This window comes from Odocoileus virginianus, chromosome 25, assembly GCF_023699985.2.
Source record: "Odocoileus virginianus isolate 20LAN1187 ecotype Illinois chromosome 25, Ovbor_1.2, whole genome shotgun sequence".
Classification (NCBI taxonomy): Eukaryota; Metazoa; Chordata; class Mammalia; order Artiodactyla; family Cervidae; genus Odocoileus; species Odocoileus virginianus.
The window spans coordinates 3,973,716-3,992,202 of NC_069698.1; the positions used below are offsets into that span (position 1 = coordinate 3,973,716).

At 44.0% G+C, this 18,487-nt stretch overlaps 1 protein-coding gene across 10 annotated transcripts in view; it reads left to right on the forward strand.

Moving 5' to 3' along the window:
• The first annotated feature begins 3,404 nt into the window (after window positions 1-3,404).
• Window positions 3,405-18,487, forward strand: part of CD47 (CD47 molecule) — a 57,470-nt gene continuing 42,387 nt past the window's right edge. For 5 of the 10 annotated variants that reach the window (XR_011483454.1, XR_011483455.1, XR_011483453.1 and 2 more), the window contains exons 1-2: window positions 3,406-3,845; window positions 16,324-16,671. Coding sequence is in view for 6 of the 10 variants with exons in the window: in XM_020883623.2 (XP_020739282.1) it covers window positions 3,800-3,845; window positions 16,324-16,671 (394 nt within the window). In the remaining 4 variants the exon portion in view is untranslated. Of the gene's footprint in view, window positions 3,846-16,323; window positions 16,672-18,487 lie in introns of all 10 variants that reach the window. The other 5 variants (XM_020883626.2, XM_070454944.1, XR_011483452.1 and 2 more) reach the window with 4 other exon arrangements.

Here is an 18,487-nt window from a genome sequence, read left to right on the forward strand (position 1 = left end):
AAGAAAGGGGAGCTGACCATGAATTGAGAAGGGAAGCTTGTGAACATTTTCGCTGGCCTTGGAGTCAGACTAACCACCATCCCCTCCCTGAGCAAAGTTCACCTTCCTTATCTGTAAGGGTAGTGATGATGGGAAAGGGTAGCAATTGTTTGGGCTTGTGAGTTTATTTATCTATGAAGGGGAAACTATAACATCTTTGATGTTACAGAGTGAAAAGAAAAAGTAGGAAAAACAGGGAATGTGAGTTAGACACAAAGGACCGTAGGCATCATCCCTCTTTCCCTTTGATTCTTCGTCACTGAAATGAAGATCATAAAATCCATTCCAAAGCTGTTGTGAAGATTTAGGTAGTATACCTGATGTGTATTACCTCTGTTCAAAACATTCTATGCATTACTCTCTTGCTTTCTATCCAAGAAAACTCCTTATGTAAAGATAAGATGAGCTCAAAATCCCTCCCAAAAAATGCTTGCAAATGTTAAAAGGGAAACACAGCTATGAGGTGCTTAGATACTTGAGAAAGGAGCCCAAGGTTATCTCAAAGAGAAAATCATCAAACCTAGGTAGGTTGATTTGGATCGTCTCTTTTGGAACAGACCTCCTCATACCCCACCATCAAGACACATCCTGGTCAGATTCCCAAAGCAAGGGTTCTCACCCAGGTGGCCTCTCATTCACCTGACTTAAGCTATTCCATTTTCTTCACAAACTACCTTAACACGTGACATCAGCGGTTCCCACATCAGACAGAGCGTCACTGATCTCCACCTCTGAAGGTTGGGGACAGTCCTCCCCGGTCATTCTTCAGCTCTAGGGGGGTTGTGGACCTCAGGGACAGCTGACAGCCTTATTTAGCCAACCAGCTGCTCTGTGATACACAATGTCCCGAATGCTCAAAGTCTGATGGATGATTCTTTTGTATCCACAAAAGCAGCAGTTGGAGGAGAATCCATCAGTCCCTTTGGTAGCCTCAGGGTGTCAAAGCTGTCATTCAAATCATTACCATCATAATTATTAACCATTGTTTTAGTAAGATATCTGCCAGGCAATTGTTTTTTCTTTCTTTCATTCTTTTTTTAATCATTAAAAAACAATCAAATTTCACTGGAGCAACGCTTGCCTCAAGTCACATCAACGCGTTTATTAAAACCCCTTCTGTTTGCCTAGTTCAACAGGAAGTCTTGGAGAAGGGAATACTTAATATACCCTCTCTGACTGTAAACAATGGATAAAGCTGTGGGGAAGAGATTTACACACACACACAACAATCAAAGGGAAAGTTACGCAGTATATATAATACAATGCTACAGAAGGTCAGAGAGTGGTAATTTTATTTCCTGGATTTTATTACTACGGGGATGCAGTGAAGGAGACACCATGGGAAGAGGATTTGGAGGACTGGAATATTGTAGTGGGAAGTTCCTTTGTTTTCCATCGGGTGAGTGAAAAACAACCAAGGGAGCAGTGGATATTGAAAAATGGAATACTTCCTGCCATGCTGGTACACAAGGATGTCACAGTCATCAGCGATGGTATTCATCCAGTTCACACTCAGGTGGACGAATACTTGCTATCTAGCAGCCAGCAGACTATCGCCACACTCTACTATGAGCCCCAAGGAAAGGAAGCTCAGGAATGAAAACACAGGATGCTGGCCCCAGATAGCTGCTGCTGCTGCTGCAGTGGCGGCGGCACTTCAGTCGTGTCCAACTCTGTGAGACCCCAGACACGGCAGCCCACCAGGCTCCCCCGTCCCTGGGATTCTCCAGGCAAGAACACTGGAGTGGGATGCCATTTCCTTCTCCAGTGCATGAAAGTGAAAAGTGAAAGTGAAGTCGCTCACTCCTGTCCGACTCTTTGAGACCCCATGGACTGCAGCCCTCTGTCCATGGGATTTCCCAGGCAAGAGTACTGAAGTGGGGTGCCATTGCCTTCTCCCCAGATAGCTGAGGTGCCTATGAAAGGAATGATTTCAGTGAGCCCAGACTTGCATCTTCCCATACACAGTTGTTCTGGTTTAGTCACTAAGTTGTGTCTGACTCTTTGCTACCCAACCCCACCGACTGCAGCCCAGCAGGTTCTTCTGTCCAAGGAATTTCCCAGGCAAGAATACTGGGAAACGGTTGCCATTTCCTTCTCCAGGGGATCTTCCCCACCCACTGATCAAACCCACAGATCACACCCCAGTGTCCTGCACTGGCAGGAAGACTTGTTACCTCTGAACCACCAGGGAAACCCCTTCCATACATAGAAAAGTACTAAATTCCTTAACTTGGGATATCTGGTTTTCTTTAATTCACAATAACCCTCCCATGTTCAGACTACCTGCCCTTTGTTGCAAAGCTTCTATATAACCTGGCTCCTCCTCCCTCGCATGCCTGCCGCAGTTTCTCTCCGGATTACTTGAGATGTTCCCTCCCTGGGTTACCTTCTAAAAATTTCCGCTGAGTAAAACCTAACGCTCAACATTTAGATTGCATGTACATTTTAAGTTGACAAGATGCACGCCAATACAGCAGTCACCAAGCATGACTTTTCAGCAAGCATTTTCATCAGCTAGGGTAAATGTTCTAAAAGGGAATTTGCTTCACTATAAATGACGTGGTCTGTGTGATTCAGAGAGCTAATCAAAGACCTTGTCCACAGTGTGGCTTGGGGACACACTTTGAACCCATTTTTTAAGCAAGTGAAACTCAAACAGCATAGACGAGGGACCACTGCGAGGTCACTAACCAGGCCCAGTGACTTTGCAGGAAGGGGCATCGTGGATACTTCTGCTAACCGTTGCGACCACCCCTGATGGCTGCTAGGGTTTCAGCATCAGGACTCAGAGACTGAACAAGAGCAAAGTGTTCAGCACCACGGATGGAAACTTGGGTGATCCCCTTCAAAGGCTGAAAAACATTCCAGAACTAGGCGAGGAAAAGAACGGAGGATCTGAGAGTAGCCGGGAAAGTCCAAAGCAGACGGGACGCGCGGTGAAGCCGGGAGGGCCGGGCAGCCCGCGAGCGGCGAGCGGAAGTTCCCCGCGGACACGCGGCCTCCTGCGACCTGCCCTAGGCGTGGTCCCTGCGGGCTCGCTGCCGGCGGCGGGGAAGTGTCGAGACGCCCCCGCGCGGTGTGCGCTCCCACTGCAGGCGCCGGAGCTTTGGGGGGAAATGGAGCGAGGTGAGAAGCGTGCAGCCGCCGAGGTCCCACCGCGCGGGAGGACGCTGGATGAAGGGAGAGGCGAGCGGTCGCGGGCTCCAGAGGGGCGGGGGCTCCGAGGTGGCGCCTGGGGAGGGGGTTCCTGAAGCGGGAGGCTGGGTGCGAGCGCGGGAGAGGAGCCGCGGAGATGAGATAGGGAGTGCCCAGGAAGGTAAAAAGGGAACGGCAGACGGGGACGGGTGCAGCGAGGTCCCCGGTGAGCGGGAGAACACGCGCTCAGCCGCCAGCGGGGGTCGGGGGGCCGGTGTGTGGACGCTGACGCGAGCGGAGGCGGCCGGGGGCCGCGGGGCGTGACCGCGAAGCCCCGCGCGCGCCACCGCCAGGGAGCAGGCGGGAGCGGGAGCTGGAAGCTGCGTGTCTGTCTGGAGGGCGCGGCGACAGCAGCCACCGAGGCGGGGCGGAGGCGAGGCTGAGTGCGCGTGTGCGGCCCACGCGGGTGTGGGGCGGCGGGAGCGCGCGTGCGCGCGGCCGGGCAGCCCGGGCAGCGGGTCCTGCGTGTGACGGGAGGTGGCGGCGGGTCCTGCCTGTGTCTGCGGCGGCGCCTGCTCCAGACGCCGGCGGCGGCGGCGGCGACCCGGCGGCGGGCGCGGAGATGTGGCCCCTGGTCGTGCTTCTGCTGCTGGGCTCGCTGCGCGGCGGTGAGTGGTCACCAGCTCTTGGTTCTGCAGCGTGGGTCTCGGCGCCCCAGCGGCGCTCGGGCGGCTGTGTGTGGGCTGCGCCCCGGCTGGCCCCGCGGCTCCCCGGAGAGGGTGGCCGGGGCGCGGGACGAGCGGGCCCCTCCTGCGCGCCCCGGGTGCGGACGCGGGGGGGCCCGGCGGGTAGTCGGCACCCCCTTCCTTTCTTCCTTTCCCTCCTCTTCCTCTTCGCCCTGGGTGATGAGAGCGGGGCACATCTTCGCCTGTTTGCCACCGCCGAGGAAGACTCCAACCGTACACCTCGCGCAAAAATTAGCTGTGGGGAGAAGGGGCGCCCGGAGGCGAGGGGTGGGCAGCTGCTAGGGTACCCCTCTTTCGTACCCCTGCGTCTCCCCCTGCTTTAAACGTTTTGGGGGTTGAAGGAAGGAGAGTAGGAGGGCCCGAGCCTCTTGTGATGCAAGTACGCATTTTGGCAAAGTCTGCCAGAAGGGGTTTCCTGCGTTTGCCTCCCACACGAACATAGGAGTTCAGGGGACGTAAAGGACACAATTAAGTTTAATTTCCAACTCAGCGTTTAATCAGAAGATTCTCTGGCTGCTTTTTTTTTTTTTTCTCAAACCCTAGAAATATAGCTTACTGGAATGGAACTCTACCCGCATGCCCCACCACCATCAGCCACTTCAATACAGTCTAAATTGGGCGTTCAAGTTTTCCTACTTTATTTAGGGGAACCGTTTTAAAAGTAATCCAGATTTCGCTTCAAGTATGCAGATACTAACCTCTAGTCAAAACACATTTGCGGTAGAGAGGGATTTGGTGTCTTTCAACGCCAAAGGCGTTTTGGCCCCTCAAGCTTTTGGAATCCATTTCGCTTTTTTGAAACGTGTGCTTCGCCTGTAAAAACTGAGGAAGGGATAGGAATTTTCGTGGCTCTGTAGTGCCTGTCTGGAGAAGGCGATAGCACCCCACTCCAGTCCTCTTGCCTGGAAAATCGCACGGACGGAGGAGCCTGGTGGGCTGCAGTCCATGGGGTCGCTAAGAGTCGGACACGACTTCACTTTCACTTTCACTTTCCACTTGCACGCATTGGAGAAGGAAATGGCACCCCACTCCAGTGTTCTTGCCTGGAGAATCCCAGGGACGGGGGGGCCTGATGGGCTGGCGTCTCTGGGGTCGCACAGTCGGACACAAATGAAGCGCCGTAGCAGCAGCAGCATAGTGCCCGTCACACTTCATGTCTATACATTCTGTTGTGAACTTTTTATAAAATTCAGAATTGAGTTAGAGTAGTAGTACCAAGCAGTTGTTACATTTAATTCTGGATTAAATTAGAATGCTAAATTAATTAGATTTTAAATGGGTTATTAGGCTCCCTCTACCATTCGTGAAGGCTTGTGACTTCAAGTTTTTTTTTTTTTTTTTTACAAAATGCGCTTTGTTTACAAAATGCCCTTATGTCCCGACTTTGCTCCTTCCTGCTCTGTGAAACCTCCTGGGATGTTGGAGCTCTTAATAATCAATCTCTATTATCTAAGGGTTGATATTAGGGAAGGTAGTGTTTTCTATTATCATCCTTAATGCTTTGTTGCCTGTTACCATCATTATAGCTCAGATAATACTGCTTTCAGAAACCTGTTGTGTGATCAGAAAGCCTTATACTGAACCCGGTTATGAATTTGTAATAAAATATTACTAATTCAGACCGACGGTCTCAAAGCTAGTTTGAAGCATAAAAAATGTGAATCATGCACTGTTTTAAAAACAAGGGTCCTATTTTCAAGTAGATTAGAAAAAACTGCTAGAATAATACTTTTGAGGATAGAAATGGTTAGGCCTCCTTTAGTAATAGGTATGATCACGTATGATTAGCATTCATTTACATGCAATATTAATGTGCTCAAGTCCCTCCAGAGTCTTAGAATTCAGGATTTATGTTCTTTTATTGTACTTAGTTAATAATGATCTTAAAAAAAAAACAAAACAGAGGTATTATACATTTGAGTTGTTAAGTGTTGAATATAAAACAGGAAGGGATAATGTTTGTCATAAGCTATACTGTATTTTTGTGTTTAATATATAGTTTTAAAAGAGCATGTAGGAAGAAATGTTACATTTCAGAACACAAGCAATTATAAACCCAAGTATTTGGAAGGCTGAATTTAGATTCTCGAATGAGTAAGAAAGTCATGGATTAGTACGTTTATTTGTACTCAGGTTTGATTTTGCTGTTGGTTTCACTTATAAATGATTGGTGGTCGAAGGCTATTTCCTGGTAGCCACTACAGATTCAGTTGCTCTTTATATAAGGGAAGTTATCTAAAATGCCCATTCCTTTTAATTACAGGCAAAATACAGTTTTCTGTTTTGGTTTACAAGATGCAGAATGAATTATTACTATTCTCCTTTCCTCCTCCCTCCCCCATATGCCCAATTATACATTGTTTGAAAGCACATCATGAGTTTCAGTGATATTCACTAACTGGTAAATAAAAGGTTACTCAGATAATCACACTGATAGGAACCGTCTTTTCAGTGGCTGAATGATTTTTCTTTGTTTAAAGTGATTTTTTAAAATCACGGGTACACATGATTTTAAAACATTTTTGTTGTCTAAGTCTAGTAGTAATTTGACTGGCTTAAACAAAACTGTTTTCTTTTCTCCTAACAGATACATTACTTTGAACCGCAATTTGCAGTTTTTAAGGAAGTAAATGCCTCCTTAAATGTACTTATTTCCGGGTCCACCCAGCCGTTGAGAGGCAGGGTGCTGAAGCATTGCACTAGATGCCTACTATCAGGACACTTGCTTGTGCTGTCATTGTATTTTGGCATGTTTTATGTTTGCCACTGAGTTGTTAATGAAGATTTGAAAGGCCAGCTTCTAAAGATGAGAAGTAGGTGGTTCCCCCCAAATTGATAAACATTCTAAATCCAAAATGCATTATTAAAACTAAGTTTGCATTCCTTAATATTAAATCAACTCTAGTTAGTATAGGCGTCATTTTAAAAAAATACATTCATCTTCTTTTAGAGACATAGTTTTCAGGTAACCATTTTACCCCTCTTTTAGGTTATTTTGCTGTCATATGTATTGATACAAGATAAAAATTTCTGTATTTTTGTACCTTGTGGCTCAGCTTAATATAACACACTCTCGGGTTGTGATAAAGCAAATTTCATTCTGTGTACTAGTGCTGATATTTCTTCTACGATAAAAGAACAAGAATGATGGTGTAGGATCAGTTTTGCTAAACACATTGTAGTACTAAAGTGAAAAAATGTATAGAGCACTCGGAAAATTTGATTGTGGTATACCTAGACTAAGGCAGTAGAATCTGGATTTTCATTCTCTGTGGTTACATGGAACATTCTCTGTGGTTACATGAAACAGGAATTAGAAGCTGCACCCTGCTCTGAATATTTTATTCCATCTCCATGGTGTGTGTGTGCTCACTTGCTCATTGGTATCCTACTCTTTGCGACCCCATGGACTGTAGTCTACCAGGCTCCTCCATCCATGGGATTTTTCAGGCAAGGATACTGGAGTGGTTGCTATTTCCTCCTCCAGGGTATCTTCCCGACCCAGGGATTGAACCCTCATCTCGTGTCTTCTGCATTGCAGGCCGATTACTTAACACTGAGCCACCAGAATCTGGTCAATCCCAGGGTTTGAGATTTAAATTAGGATTTAAATTAGGATTGAATTTAATGGCTCAAGTGGTAAAGAATCTGACTGCAATTGTGGGAGACCTGGGTTCAGTCCCTGGGTTGGGAAGATCCCCTGGAGAAGGGAATGGCAGTCCACTCCAGTAATTCTTCCCTGGCGAATTATGTGGACAGAGAAGCCTGGTGGGCTACAGTCCATGGGGTTGCAAAGAGGCAAACACTGAGTGACTCACACACACGCACACACACACAAGTTAAACACCAAGCCAAGGGATTGGGTAAGTGCAGGATCTGTCAACATTGCTTATTCTGTTTCAAGGAAGTATGAACCCATGTCAGGCTTTAAGCATTTTGTAACGCCTTCTTTGGCATACATACAAATTTCAGACTGTATGCCTCTTAATAACTTAATGTGTAGTTTATAAAGAGAGGGGATTTTTTTGTTTTTATACCTCAATAGTACTTAATATGTTTGAAGTGCTTGAAAAGGCTGTAATTGTGGATGTTACTGCCTTTAAGCTGCCCTGGGCCTTATAACTCTAGCTGGACTACTTCTGTTCTTATGGGGACCATTTAAAACCCCAGGGGGAGATCAGTTTGAGTCAGCAGTAGACACCTGTGGACACCTGCCTTTTTACCCGACTTTATTTGGTCTCTCTGTAGGAGAGATCTGACTAAATCCTCGCTTTGACCCTAATTTTAACCTGAGTCAGTTTGAGACTCCAGTTCTTCATACCAGAACCCAAGCCTGATGGCAGAAATTAGATGGATTCATTTCTAAGCAGGTGTCTCAATGCATGAGCTTTGCTTCATTTACCTTAGTGTCTGCTGGGGCTTCTTACCCCATTCCTGATCATCCATCCTGAACAAATAATTAACTTCCTACTCTGCTGCAGAAAATAGTGATGTGTGGTGTGGGCTCTTTCAACTTCCCACCCACCATTACTAAACTTGTCTGTAATATCTTAGGCAACATTCATCTCATTCTCCTCCTTCACCCAGTGTCAAAAGCACTCCTAGTCACCTTTCCAAGGAAAGACCCCCCATCTACAGATCTTTCACTTCCACCATCTCAGAGACCTGCCTAATCTCCTTAATCCTTCAGGCTTGTACCTTAGATCTTTCCCTCTTCCTGGATTCCTTCATCTCAGTTTGCAGACATGCTCAAGTCTGACTCCATATTAAAGACAAACGAGAAGAGTGGCTCCATGCGCTTTACATCATTGCCTCTTTCTCTTGTGTGTTAGTCGCTTGGTCGTGTCTGACTCTGCAACCCCACGGACTGTAGCCCACCAGGCTCCTCTGCCCATGGGATTCTCCAGGCAGGAATACTGGAGTGGGTTGCCATTCCCTTCTCCAGGGGATCTTCTCGATCCAGGGATAGACCCTGGGTCTCCCACAGGTTCTTTACCATGTGAGCCAGCAGGGAAGCACACAAAAGTGAAAGTGAAAGTCATGTCTAGTCCATGGAGTTCTCCAGGCCAGAATACTGGAGTGGGTAGCCTTTCCCTTCTCCAGGGGTCTTCCCAACCCAGGTCTCCCGCATTGCAGGCGGATTCTTTACCAGCTGGGCCACAAAGGAAGCCTGCTTTCTTATACTGACAAATTTATTCATAGAGAATCACTGCCTCTTCTTTCTCCCCTCCCCTTCACTTCCCAAATGCAGTCTGACTCCAGTCCCTCGTCTGCTGACATTGCTGCAGATAAAGAAGCTAAGGATGAAATTTTAAATCTAGAGGCTTTTTTTTTTAAACTCATCCTGCTTAACATCTATTTTGTCCATAGTTAAGACCCTTCCATTGTGTCTGCAGTGGTGTTCTTTGCTGCCTCTTTTTCTTCACCTCTTTTTCTCGCATCCGTAGTTTATTCCTCTTTAACTATTTGCTCCATGAATATTGATATTCCCCAGCATTTTATTCTCTGGTACCTGCTCTGTTTGCAGGAACTGTCTGAGTGATCTTGTTTATGCTCACAATTTCAGTTACCAGCTATATTCTTGGTAATTCCCAAGTCTTTGTAGCTCAGACCTTTTTCCTTAAATCCACATTGACATATCCTAGGATCTACTGAACACCTCCATTTCAGCGTACCACCGGTACTTTTAATACTCAGCCTATTAAATACTGAAAGAATATTTACTGCTGAATCTCTTAAGTATCTTTATTCTATAGTTAATCCACAATCTAACTAGTTATGCATACTATTTTAGTTAAAAACTAATTCTTCTCACTTCTCCTACTTTACCTCTCACATCTGACTTACATTCATTTGCTTTTTTTGTCTCTATTATTTTTGGCCTTCTCTTCACTTGTCATTTCCCTGGATTATTGCAGCCATGTCTTAATGAATCTCCTTTCCCAAAGCTCTTCCTGTCCTCAATTCACCCTTCATACTGCTGTATTATTATTATTTTTTAAATGTAATTAAGTCTGAGTGGTTTGCCATTACTTAGGTTATCGGCTCCAGACTTCCCACAATGACATTCAAGGAAGCCTTTACAATAGGTCTTAACCATCTTTTCCGGCCCCTTTTCCTGGAGCTCAGTCGAATAATCATTGGCATTCGGGTATTCTTTCTTTATTCCTCTGTACTTGTTATGGCCTAAAAAGCCCTTCCTTTTCTAGGACATTACAACTCATCCAGTTTAAACACCACCCAGTAGGAGGAGCATTCTTAGAGATGTCAAGTAATTTTAAAGGCACTGTTCCATCCAATCTGCATCTGACTTGGTTTAGATTTTTCTTTAAAATATGTAGCCTCATGATACCATAATCAGGGCTATAGAAGTAAGAAACAGTGGAGGAGTCTCTTGAAATATGGAAGAAGAGTGAATCTTCCCTGATATGATATTTAGGTTTTCCTTTCATGGGATTCACACTTTAAATTTTTACATTCAGAAGGAATGTATTGAGCCCTGCTGGCTGGACCCTGAATTAGATCCATAAGATATCAAATGAATACATTGTCCTCGTGTTTCTACCTTTTTATCCTAATGGAGAAATCAGTAGAGTGAAACAGTAGTTACAAGATTTGGTACTGAGCAACAGCGCTTGAACGGTGGGGGGGGCGGGGGCGGAAATAGGAGCAGTAAGGAGGGATGAACAGAGTTGGGTAATGAGTAGAGTTGAGTAGCAACGACGGGGAACAGGATTGAAGATCTCAGCTGTGACTTCAGGAAGAGCCAAAGTCAGTGAATTGTAGCTGCCCTTTACTGAACATTCGCTGTGTAGGTGAAAGGCGCTGCAGTAGGAACTCCATGTTCATTATCTCACTAAATCTCAACAAAATCTCTATGAGGTGCACATGATCACTGGTCACATTGTATAGGTGAGGAAGCTGAGATACAGAAGTTAAGTAGCTTGTCTAAGGTCATGCACCTAGGAAGTGCTAAGTCTTGAGCCAAGTGTGTTCGATCCCCATACCTCCAGTGAAAGGTATGGGCCTCCTGAGGCTGGGTCACAGCTTGTGTGAGTGGGGGAAGGCCTGGGGGTGAGAGTACTTTTGCATATCCAGGGAACTGCTAGAAGGTCATTACGATTGAAGCTTACTTGGGAAATAAGAGTGTAGGAGGTGAGGACTGACAGGATCCGGAAGGACCTGGCTTGTATTACATGCTAATGCCTTGAAGTTAGCCTGAAAGTGGGGGAAGGAGTGCTGTTAAAGTATATTAGGCACAGGAGTGCACATTTGTGTTTGGAACAGTTATTTTGGGAACTGTGCAAAATACATGACTGGGATGGGGAAACTTTGAGGCTGAAGGCAGGGAGCCAGTGAGGGGTTGCAGCCATAGTTCAAGGCAGAAATGATGCATGTCTAGTTAATTCATATAGCAGACCTTGGATTTAGGAACAGTTACACAGGTCAAGCCCACCCAGAACTCGCCTGGCTGAGGAGAGGGCGGAATCTAGCGTGATTGTTAGGTCTGGGTCTGGTTGACTGGTAGATAATGAAAAGCACTTTAAGGAGGTGACAATCTGGGATAAACGTAGGCAGAAGGTAGATTTTTGTTCATGTTGATTCTCAAGTAGCTGTAGTACATCCAAGGGGAAACGCATAGCACGTCGTTGGCTTCCCAAGCTCTGCAGCTAAGGAGAAAGGTGGAACCTAGTTAAATAAGATGTGTGGGCAGTTAATACCTGCGGTAAGGGAGAATACTGGAGTGGGGAGGGGTGAGGGTCAGGGCAGGAAGTCCTTAGCAACCTAATGTGTATTTCGAGTCAAGGAATAAGTTTCAGTACAGCAAGCAAGCTGCGATGAGTTGGAGAAAGCACTAGGAGGAAATTCAGAGATACAGGAGCCAGGAGACAAGAAAAGAGCTCCCCACAGGCTCAAGAACTGTAGAGAAGTCAAGATGGAGAGTGAGCCACATGCATTCCGTGCTCGCGGGATGCTTGGCGACTTTGGCAAGAGCCGTTGCAGTGAAGAGGGCAAGGTAGAGGCCAGGTAGCAGGGATGTAGGAGGTAAGAGGTAAAGAAATGCATTCAGATTATCTTTCTAGATGCTAGGAAAGAGAGAGACAAGTACAAGGGATTTTTTCCCCCCAATTGGCTAATATTCAAATATTAAAAAAAATTTTTTTAAACCTATTGTAAATGAACTTGGGGGATATCAGAGAATGGCAAGCAACTAGGGGAAGCCCTTGATATTGATGAGTGTGGAGATGGAAACAGAAACTAGCTCAGGAGTTCGTTTCTGAAGAGGAAGCAGTGAGGGGAAGAGAGGTGAGGATGGGTGGGGCAGCAGGAGAATGTCTAGGGGGAAGTGTTGGAAGCTTCTGGTTTCTTATCTGGAGGACCCAGTTTGAAGCAATAGGAAGGGAGGGCTCCTTTGGAGAGTATTGGGTAAGCTCTTACAAAAGGAGAGTATTTTCAGAGCTGTTCTAAAGGAGAGAAGTTTTCCATGGAACATGTGAAAAGGTGAAAGAGTGAAGGCCTAAATCAATGGGCAGAGTCTGTGATAGTCTTCTGTTTTTCCTGTAGTGGCAACAAACATTTTCCTAGATGTCTAAAGACTGATCACTGTCTTGCCCATCCACAGCACGTTGTTCATGTAGGAAAGAAAGCACTTGCGACCTTGGGTTATAAAAGCATGTATCAGTCTCCCAGGGCTTCCCTGCTGGCTCAGCTGATAAAGAATCCGCCTGCAATGCAGGAGACCTGGGTTTGATCCCTGGGTTGGGAAGATCCACTGGAAAAGGGAGCGGCTACCCACTCCAGTATTCTGGCCTGGAGAATTCCATGGTCTGTATAGTCCATGGGGTCACAAAGAGTCGGACACGACTGAGCGACTTTCACTTTCACTTTCATCAGTCCCCCAGGTGAGAATTTTTAAGATTTTTAAAGAGGATTCCTACATTTTTTTCATTATTGTATCCACACCTCCTGTTAAGTGTTTCAGATCAGGTGAGATGGTTTGAGCTGGTAGTCTGTATTCACAAAAGTTGTAAGTTCCAATATTTTTGGCATTTGATATAAGTTAATTTTTCCATTTCATTTGTTAATTTATCTGTGACTCTGGCATCATGGATGGTTATACTTATCAATTCCTATCTGATTAGACTGCTGTAGGCATTTCTTGATTATTCAGAATTTACTTATTCATGATAATTATCTATGTGATCCTTTATTTGCTCTGTGTATTTTAGATCCTTTCTTCACTTTGCTGTTTCATCAGAAGGCAGTAGGCAAAATAGAGAAAAACCAAATCAAATAATTTTACTGCTTAATAGCTGTTTAACAAATGTTTATAGAGGGTGAAGTTGTAGTTAACAGCTGATGAAACAACATTTTTGGACTGTATTTACTAATTGTTAGTGCAAGGGTTATTCAAGTTACAGTTGATCCAGGTCAATTTCACTTTGAATTTTATTGACAGCATTTATTCAACTTAAATTGCTTCAGCTATAAAAATGGCTGTATTAATATTAAAACAAATACTGCAGTGGAATCAGTGCTTTCTGTATTCTTTAGAAAATTCATTTTCCAAACACAAGTTATAAAGTCACTGAGTGCTTGCTGACCACTTTGTGCTCACTTGGAGGCTTCTAAAAAAGTCTGCTGAGGTAACTTAGCTCTTCACTTGTATCTCTTTAATTAAAGGATGATTTTTAGGAGGTATAGTTTGACTCGAACAAATACGAAATGCTCACGTGTCAAAGTTTTTACTTCACACGTTAATTAACAAGCAAACCAACAAGATGGTACAGCCATCTTGGTTTTAGAAGAGAACTGGAAGGGACTCCCCTGGCGGTCCAGTGGCTAAGACTCTGCACTCCCCGTGCAGGGGGCCCAGGTTTGATCTCTGGTCAGGGAGCTAGATCCCGTATGTCACAACTGGGAATTTGCATGCCACAATTAAAGATCCTGCATGCTGTGGCTAAGGACCCAATGCAGCCAAATAAATGGTAATTTTAAAAAAGAGAGAATTGGAAGAATAGACACATGTACATATAGGCAGTCAGGAATGGTGAAATGAATCTGTGGATAGATGCAAAGTTGGTCAATGTCCTCAGGGCAATAAAATCTTTTTCTGTTTTTTGGCCATGTTGTGTGGCATGTAGGATCTTAGTTCTCCAACCAGGGATCAAACCCATACCGCCTGCAGTGGAAGCACTGTCTTAACCACTGGACTGCCAGGGAAGTCCCTAAAATGTAATTTTTTAAAAAAAATTCCTCTTTTCCAACAGCTCCAAATCAACTGCAGAACAAAGTTTGTTTGTCTCTCTATGGCTATGAATGTTTGCATTACCATCAGTTTTCTACCTCTTACAAAGCTGTAAAAACAGCCTAGTCTTGGCAAGGGGCCCAGGCTGCTATAGAGTTATTCCAAACGGATCTGTCCGATAAGGCCCAGCACCCCGTTGAAAGGACTCCCAGTAATCTTTTAGTCCATTTCAAAATTGTTGACCATAGTTTCTGACATTTTCCTTCCTTTCCAACGCCAGCATCATAACCACCACCCAGTGGAGACTATATTTCTCAGGGGAAGTAATTCATAACTCCAGCGTTTTGAAGAATGCAGTTGGAAGTCCAGGTTTTGCCTGGAGCTTCCTGATATTTAGGTGGCTAGAAATGGAGAGAACTGGGGGAAGGTGAGCTGTGGATGACCACAGGGTTGATTTAGACTGCAGCTCTCAGAAATGTAACAATTTAGACCTGCCAGTCAGAGAAGGTCCAGAGCATTACATTAAGATGCTGGAGTGCCTAGTTTTTATAGTATGACCTTACATATTTATAGCACAGTATAGAGCATTTCTCCATTGATGCCAACCACAATTCTGTGAGGGGCTTCCCAGGTGGCGCTAGTAGTAAAGAACCTGCATAGCATTGCAGGAGACGCAAGGGATGCAGGTTCAGTCCCTGAGTCGGGAAGATCCCCTGGAGAAGGGCGTGGCAACCCACTCCAGGATTCTGGCCTGGAGAATCCCACGGACATAGGAGCCGTGGCAAGCTACAGTCCATAGGGTCACAGAGAGTCGGACATGACTGAAGCGACTCAGCATGCACAATTCTGTTCATTTTTTGATCCTCTTACTTACAGAGAGTAAACCAAGGCGTAGAAAGTTAAGCGAATTGCTTAAGCTTGTACCCTGGAAAGTGACAGACAGAGACAAGATTTGTTCTCAGGCTTCTGAACATTGTTCAGTTCATATTCCATGCTGCAGCCCAGGATTCAATTCAGTGGGCATTTATTGAAGAGTAATTATGTCCCTAGAGTAATAACATCCTGTGCCCCTGATAGAGGAAAAATCTTAAAGATGAACGATTAAACCTAAGGTTTTATTTATATCTGTCAATCCTTTTTTTAAAGGAAACCCCAGCTCACTGCTTACATGAAAGAAGTGATAAATGGCTGAAGAATATGGAGGACAAGTACAGTTTGTCCACACTTTTGCACATTCCACATGAAAGAGGACCCGTTTCTCAACCTCTTTTATAAGGCAACAACCAGTAGTTTATACTATTGAAAAGGGTTGATTGGATACATGCAACTTAGTAGTAGCATCTGCTCTTGGTTTCAGCTTGCACCTTAGCATTGTTTTGGGTGGTTTATGGTTTCTAGAAGGAAGGGATGCCTGTAATATATATTTGGAAGTTGTTCTTTAGTTTCAGTGAAATGTGGGAGTGAGAAAATGCCATTCAATTGTGTATAATCCTTTTATGATACTTGCGTACCGAATGTCTGTTGCTGTCTGTATTTTCCAATGGGAAAATAGCTGTAGAGAACTTTTTTTTTTTTATCCTTAGCATTCTAAGGCTTACCATCCTAGTGGAAAGATGTGATGTGATTCATGTGATTTATTTTTTATATTTAAGTACAGTAGAGCCTGCTACCTTTTTTGGAAATGCAACCTAGGGATAGAAATAAACTTCCTATCAGTTTAGCAGGTTCTATTTGGAGAAAGTGTATAGAAGTTGAGACTGAATACATTATTTGGTTTTACTTTCAATTTAAAAATTTTCTCATAGTAAAGACAGTATTTTTCTTTAAATATCAGAAGACACAAGCTTCAGAGTTTCCAAAGCCAGATACTACATCTGCATGTTCTAACTCAGTTGCTGAGTTTATTCCCGGGATGCATGAGAATGTATATTTTGTGTTAGTGGGAATGAATAAAGAAGAGGTACAGTGTTGTCTATCAGCTGTGCACATTAATATTAAAATAATTTGTTCTCTTCACCCGTTTTCTCTATAGTTGCTTGCTTGCTTAAGTGAACAATAGAAGCAGTTCTCTTTATCTTAAGAATTTGTAACATACCTGAGATCTCATAGTATTCTGTAATGAAATGTAACAATTTTATTTCTCTTCTCTAGGTTCAGCTCAACTAATATTTAATGTAATCAAATCTGTAGAATATACTGTTTGCAATCAAACCGTTGTCATCCCATGTTTTGTTAATAATGTGGAGACGAAGAACATTACTGAATTGTATGTCAGATGGAAATTTAAAGGAGAAAACATTTTCATCTTTGATGGAAGTCAGCGGATGTCCAAGTCCAGCAGTTACTTTCCTAGTGCAAAAATCACACCATCAGAATTACTGCGTGGCATTGCCTCTTTGAAGATGGATAAGAGTGATGCCGTCTCAGGAAACTACACTTGCGAAGTAACGGAGTTGAGCAGAGAAGGGGAAACCATCATAGAACTAAAATACCGTGTTGGTAAGTCTTCTGTAAATTTTCCCTGTTATTTCTTCTGCAGCAACATGATCCTGTTAAAGGGGGGGTAAAATGGGGCTAGGAACTTCTTTGAATCAAAAAGCTTACTATTAATACTAAATGTTGGAGTGTTTAGCAGCATTAAGATCATGAGTTTTATCTTATTTGCTCTTCTGCTTTTCTCAATAAATCTTCTCTAGTGGTTGATAATCTGTGCATTGTGTGGTCCTCAAACTTTAGGTCTGAGGACTGTTAGCATTTGCAGGGAGCAGTCCAGGGCTCATCCCCTCTGCATTTCTGTTTGCTGCCATCAGAAGTACTTTCTTTCACGTGATTGAGTTTCGAGCCTTTTCCCCAATTATTTCACCTTTTTTTTAACCTTACACTTTGATCAAGGGTTGCCGAATCCCAAACATGCTTCCTCTGGAAAGAACAGATTAGGAGGAGAATAAGAATGTTAAAAATCATGTTATCATAGCTGATTCCTTGACATTTCCTGGGTTTAACCTTGTTTTGGTGTTGTCCACCCCCACCCCCAACCTTGGCCAAGATGTGGGAGAGCTAGGGATTCAATTTGATATATTTAAATTCAGCTTTCATTATAGTCGAATGATCCTGCCCTTTCTGAGTTGCTGAGTTGCATAAAGCAGTAAAGTTAGCTGAGTAAAAAGTTTTCATTTCTTTCCTATTCCTTGCAGTGCCAGCTAAGTTCTTCAGCCACACAGAGGTACATTTCAGCTTACTGTTTTGAAATCTCTATTTAGAATTGCTAGCTATATTACTGATCTCAGGATTAGACCATACTTTGAGAACCTGCTCTTTTCGTGGACTCAGATCGGTTCCACTGGATCCACTATTTGCCTCTGTTCTTCTTGCATTTACCATGAATAAATGCCTGTTGCCACACTGGGAATGAGGTGCTTGGGGTGATAGAACACTTTGACATTGCTTTGTATTAGGAAATCAGCAGATCTGGGTTATATCCCCTGGGATGCCACTTAACTGTCCACCTTTATGCTATTGGGAAGTTACTTTGCCAGGTCCAGTTACCTCATCTCTCACGTGGGGATGAGGATAGATTCCCGCCTTTATGTCTTGTCCTGACAGTCTGAGGAGCATGTGAACTGAACTGCTTTACAGGTGTGAATCGTCTTCTTGGGATGTTCGTTTTATGAGGGATGGTGTCAAGTCGTGAAGCTGGCCTGCGGTTGTGAGAGGGATTCTTGCGCCACGAGGAGAGGCTGAGAGGTGGCTTAGAGTAGGCTAGCAGAATCTGGAAGGCTTTTCTGCTCAGAAATATCGCGTACATTGTAACTTGTATTAATTTGTACTAATTTAGGCTGAAGAGCTTTTTTTTTTTTAATAGTTTTTTTTATTTTAAAGCATACCTTTCAACAGGGGGTCGAATCTGGAATTGCATAATCTAATATCTAGTTGAAGTTTTTTCTGAAGAAATGTGCAGTTTCATTGGAATGAAAAGACAAGACATAGGATCAATCGTCTGGTCGGTGTCTAGACCACTGAGAGGTAATCTCAAGATATGAGACCTGAAAGGCCAGAAGGTGGAATGAAGATGAGTGGGAAAGGAATACCAGCATCTGGAGATGAAGAGAAAGTTTATAATTTTGTGTGTCTGTGATTGTTTTATTTTTCTTTATTTTCAAAGTACCCTATAAAAATATGAACTATGTTTACTTTGGGACCATTCAAATGAGGAAGTATTGTTTCATTGTAGAGAATGTAGAAAATTCTACCAGAGGTCTCAGGCATTTGGCTTTGCACTCATTTTTTATTTTTTTGGAATAACTATAGATTCACA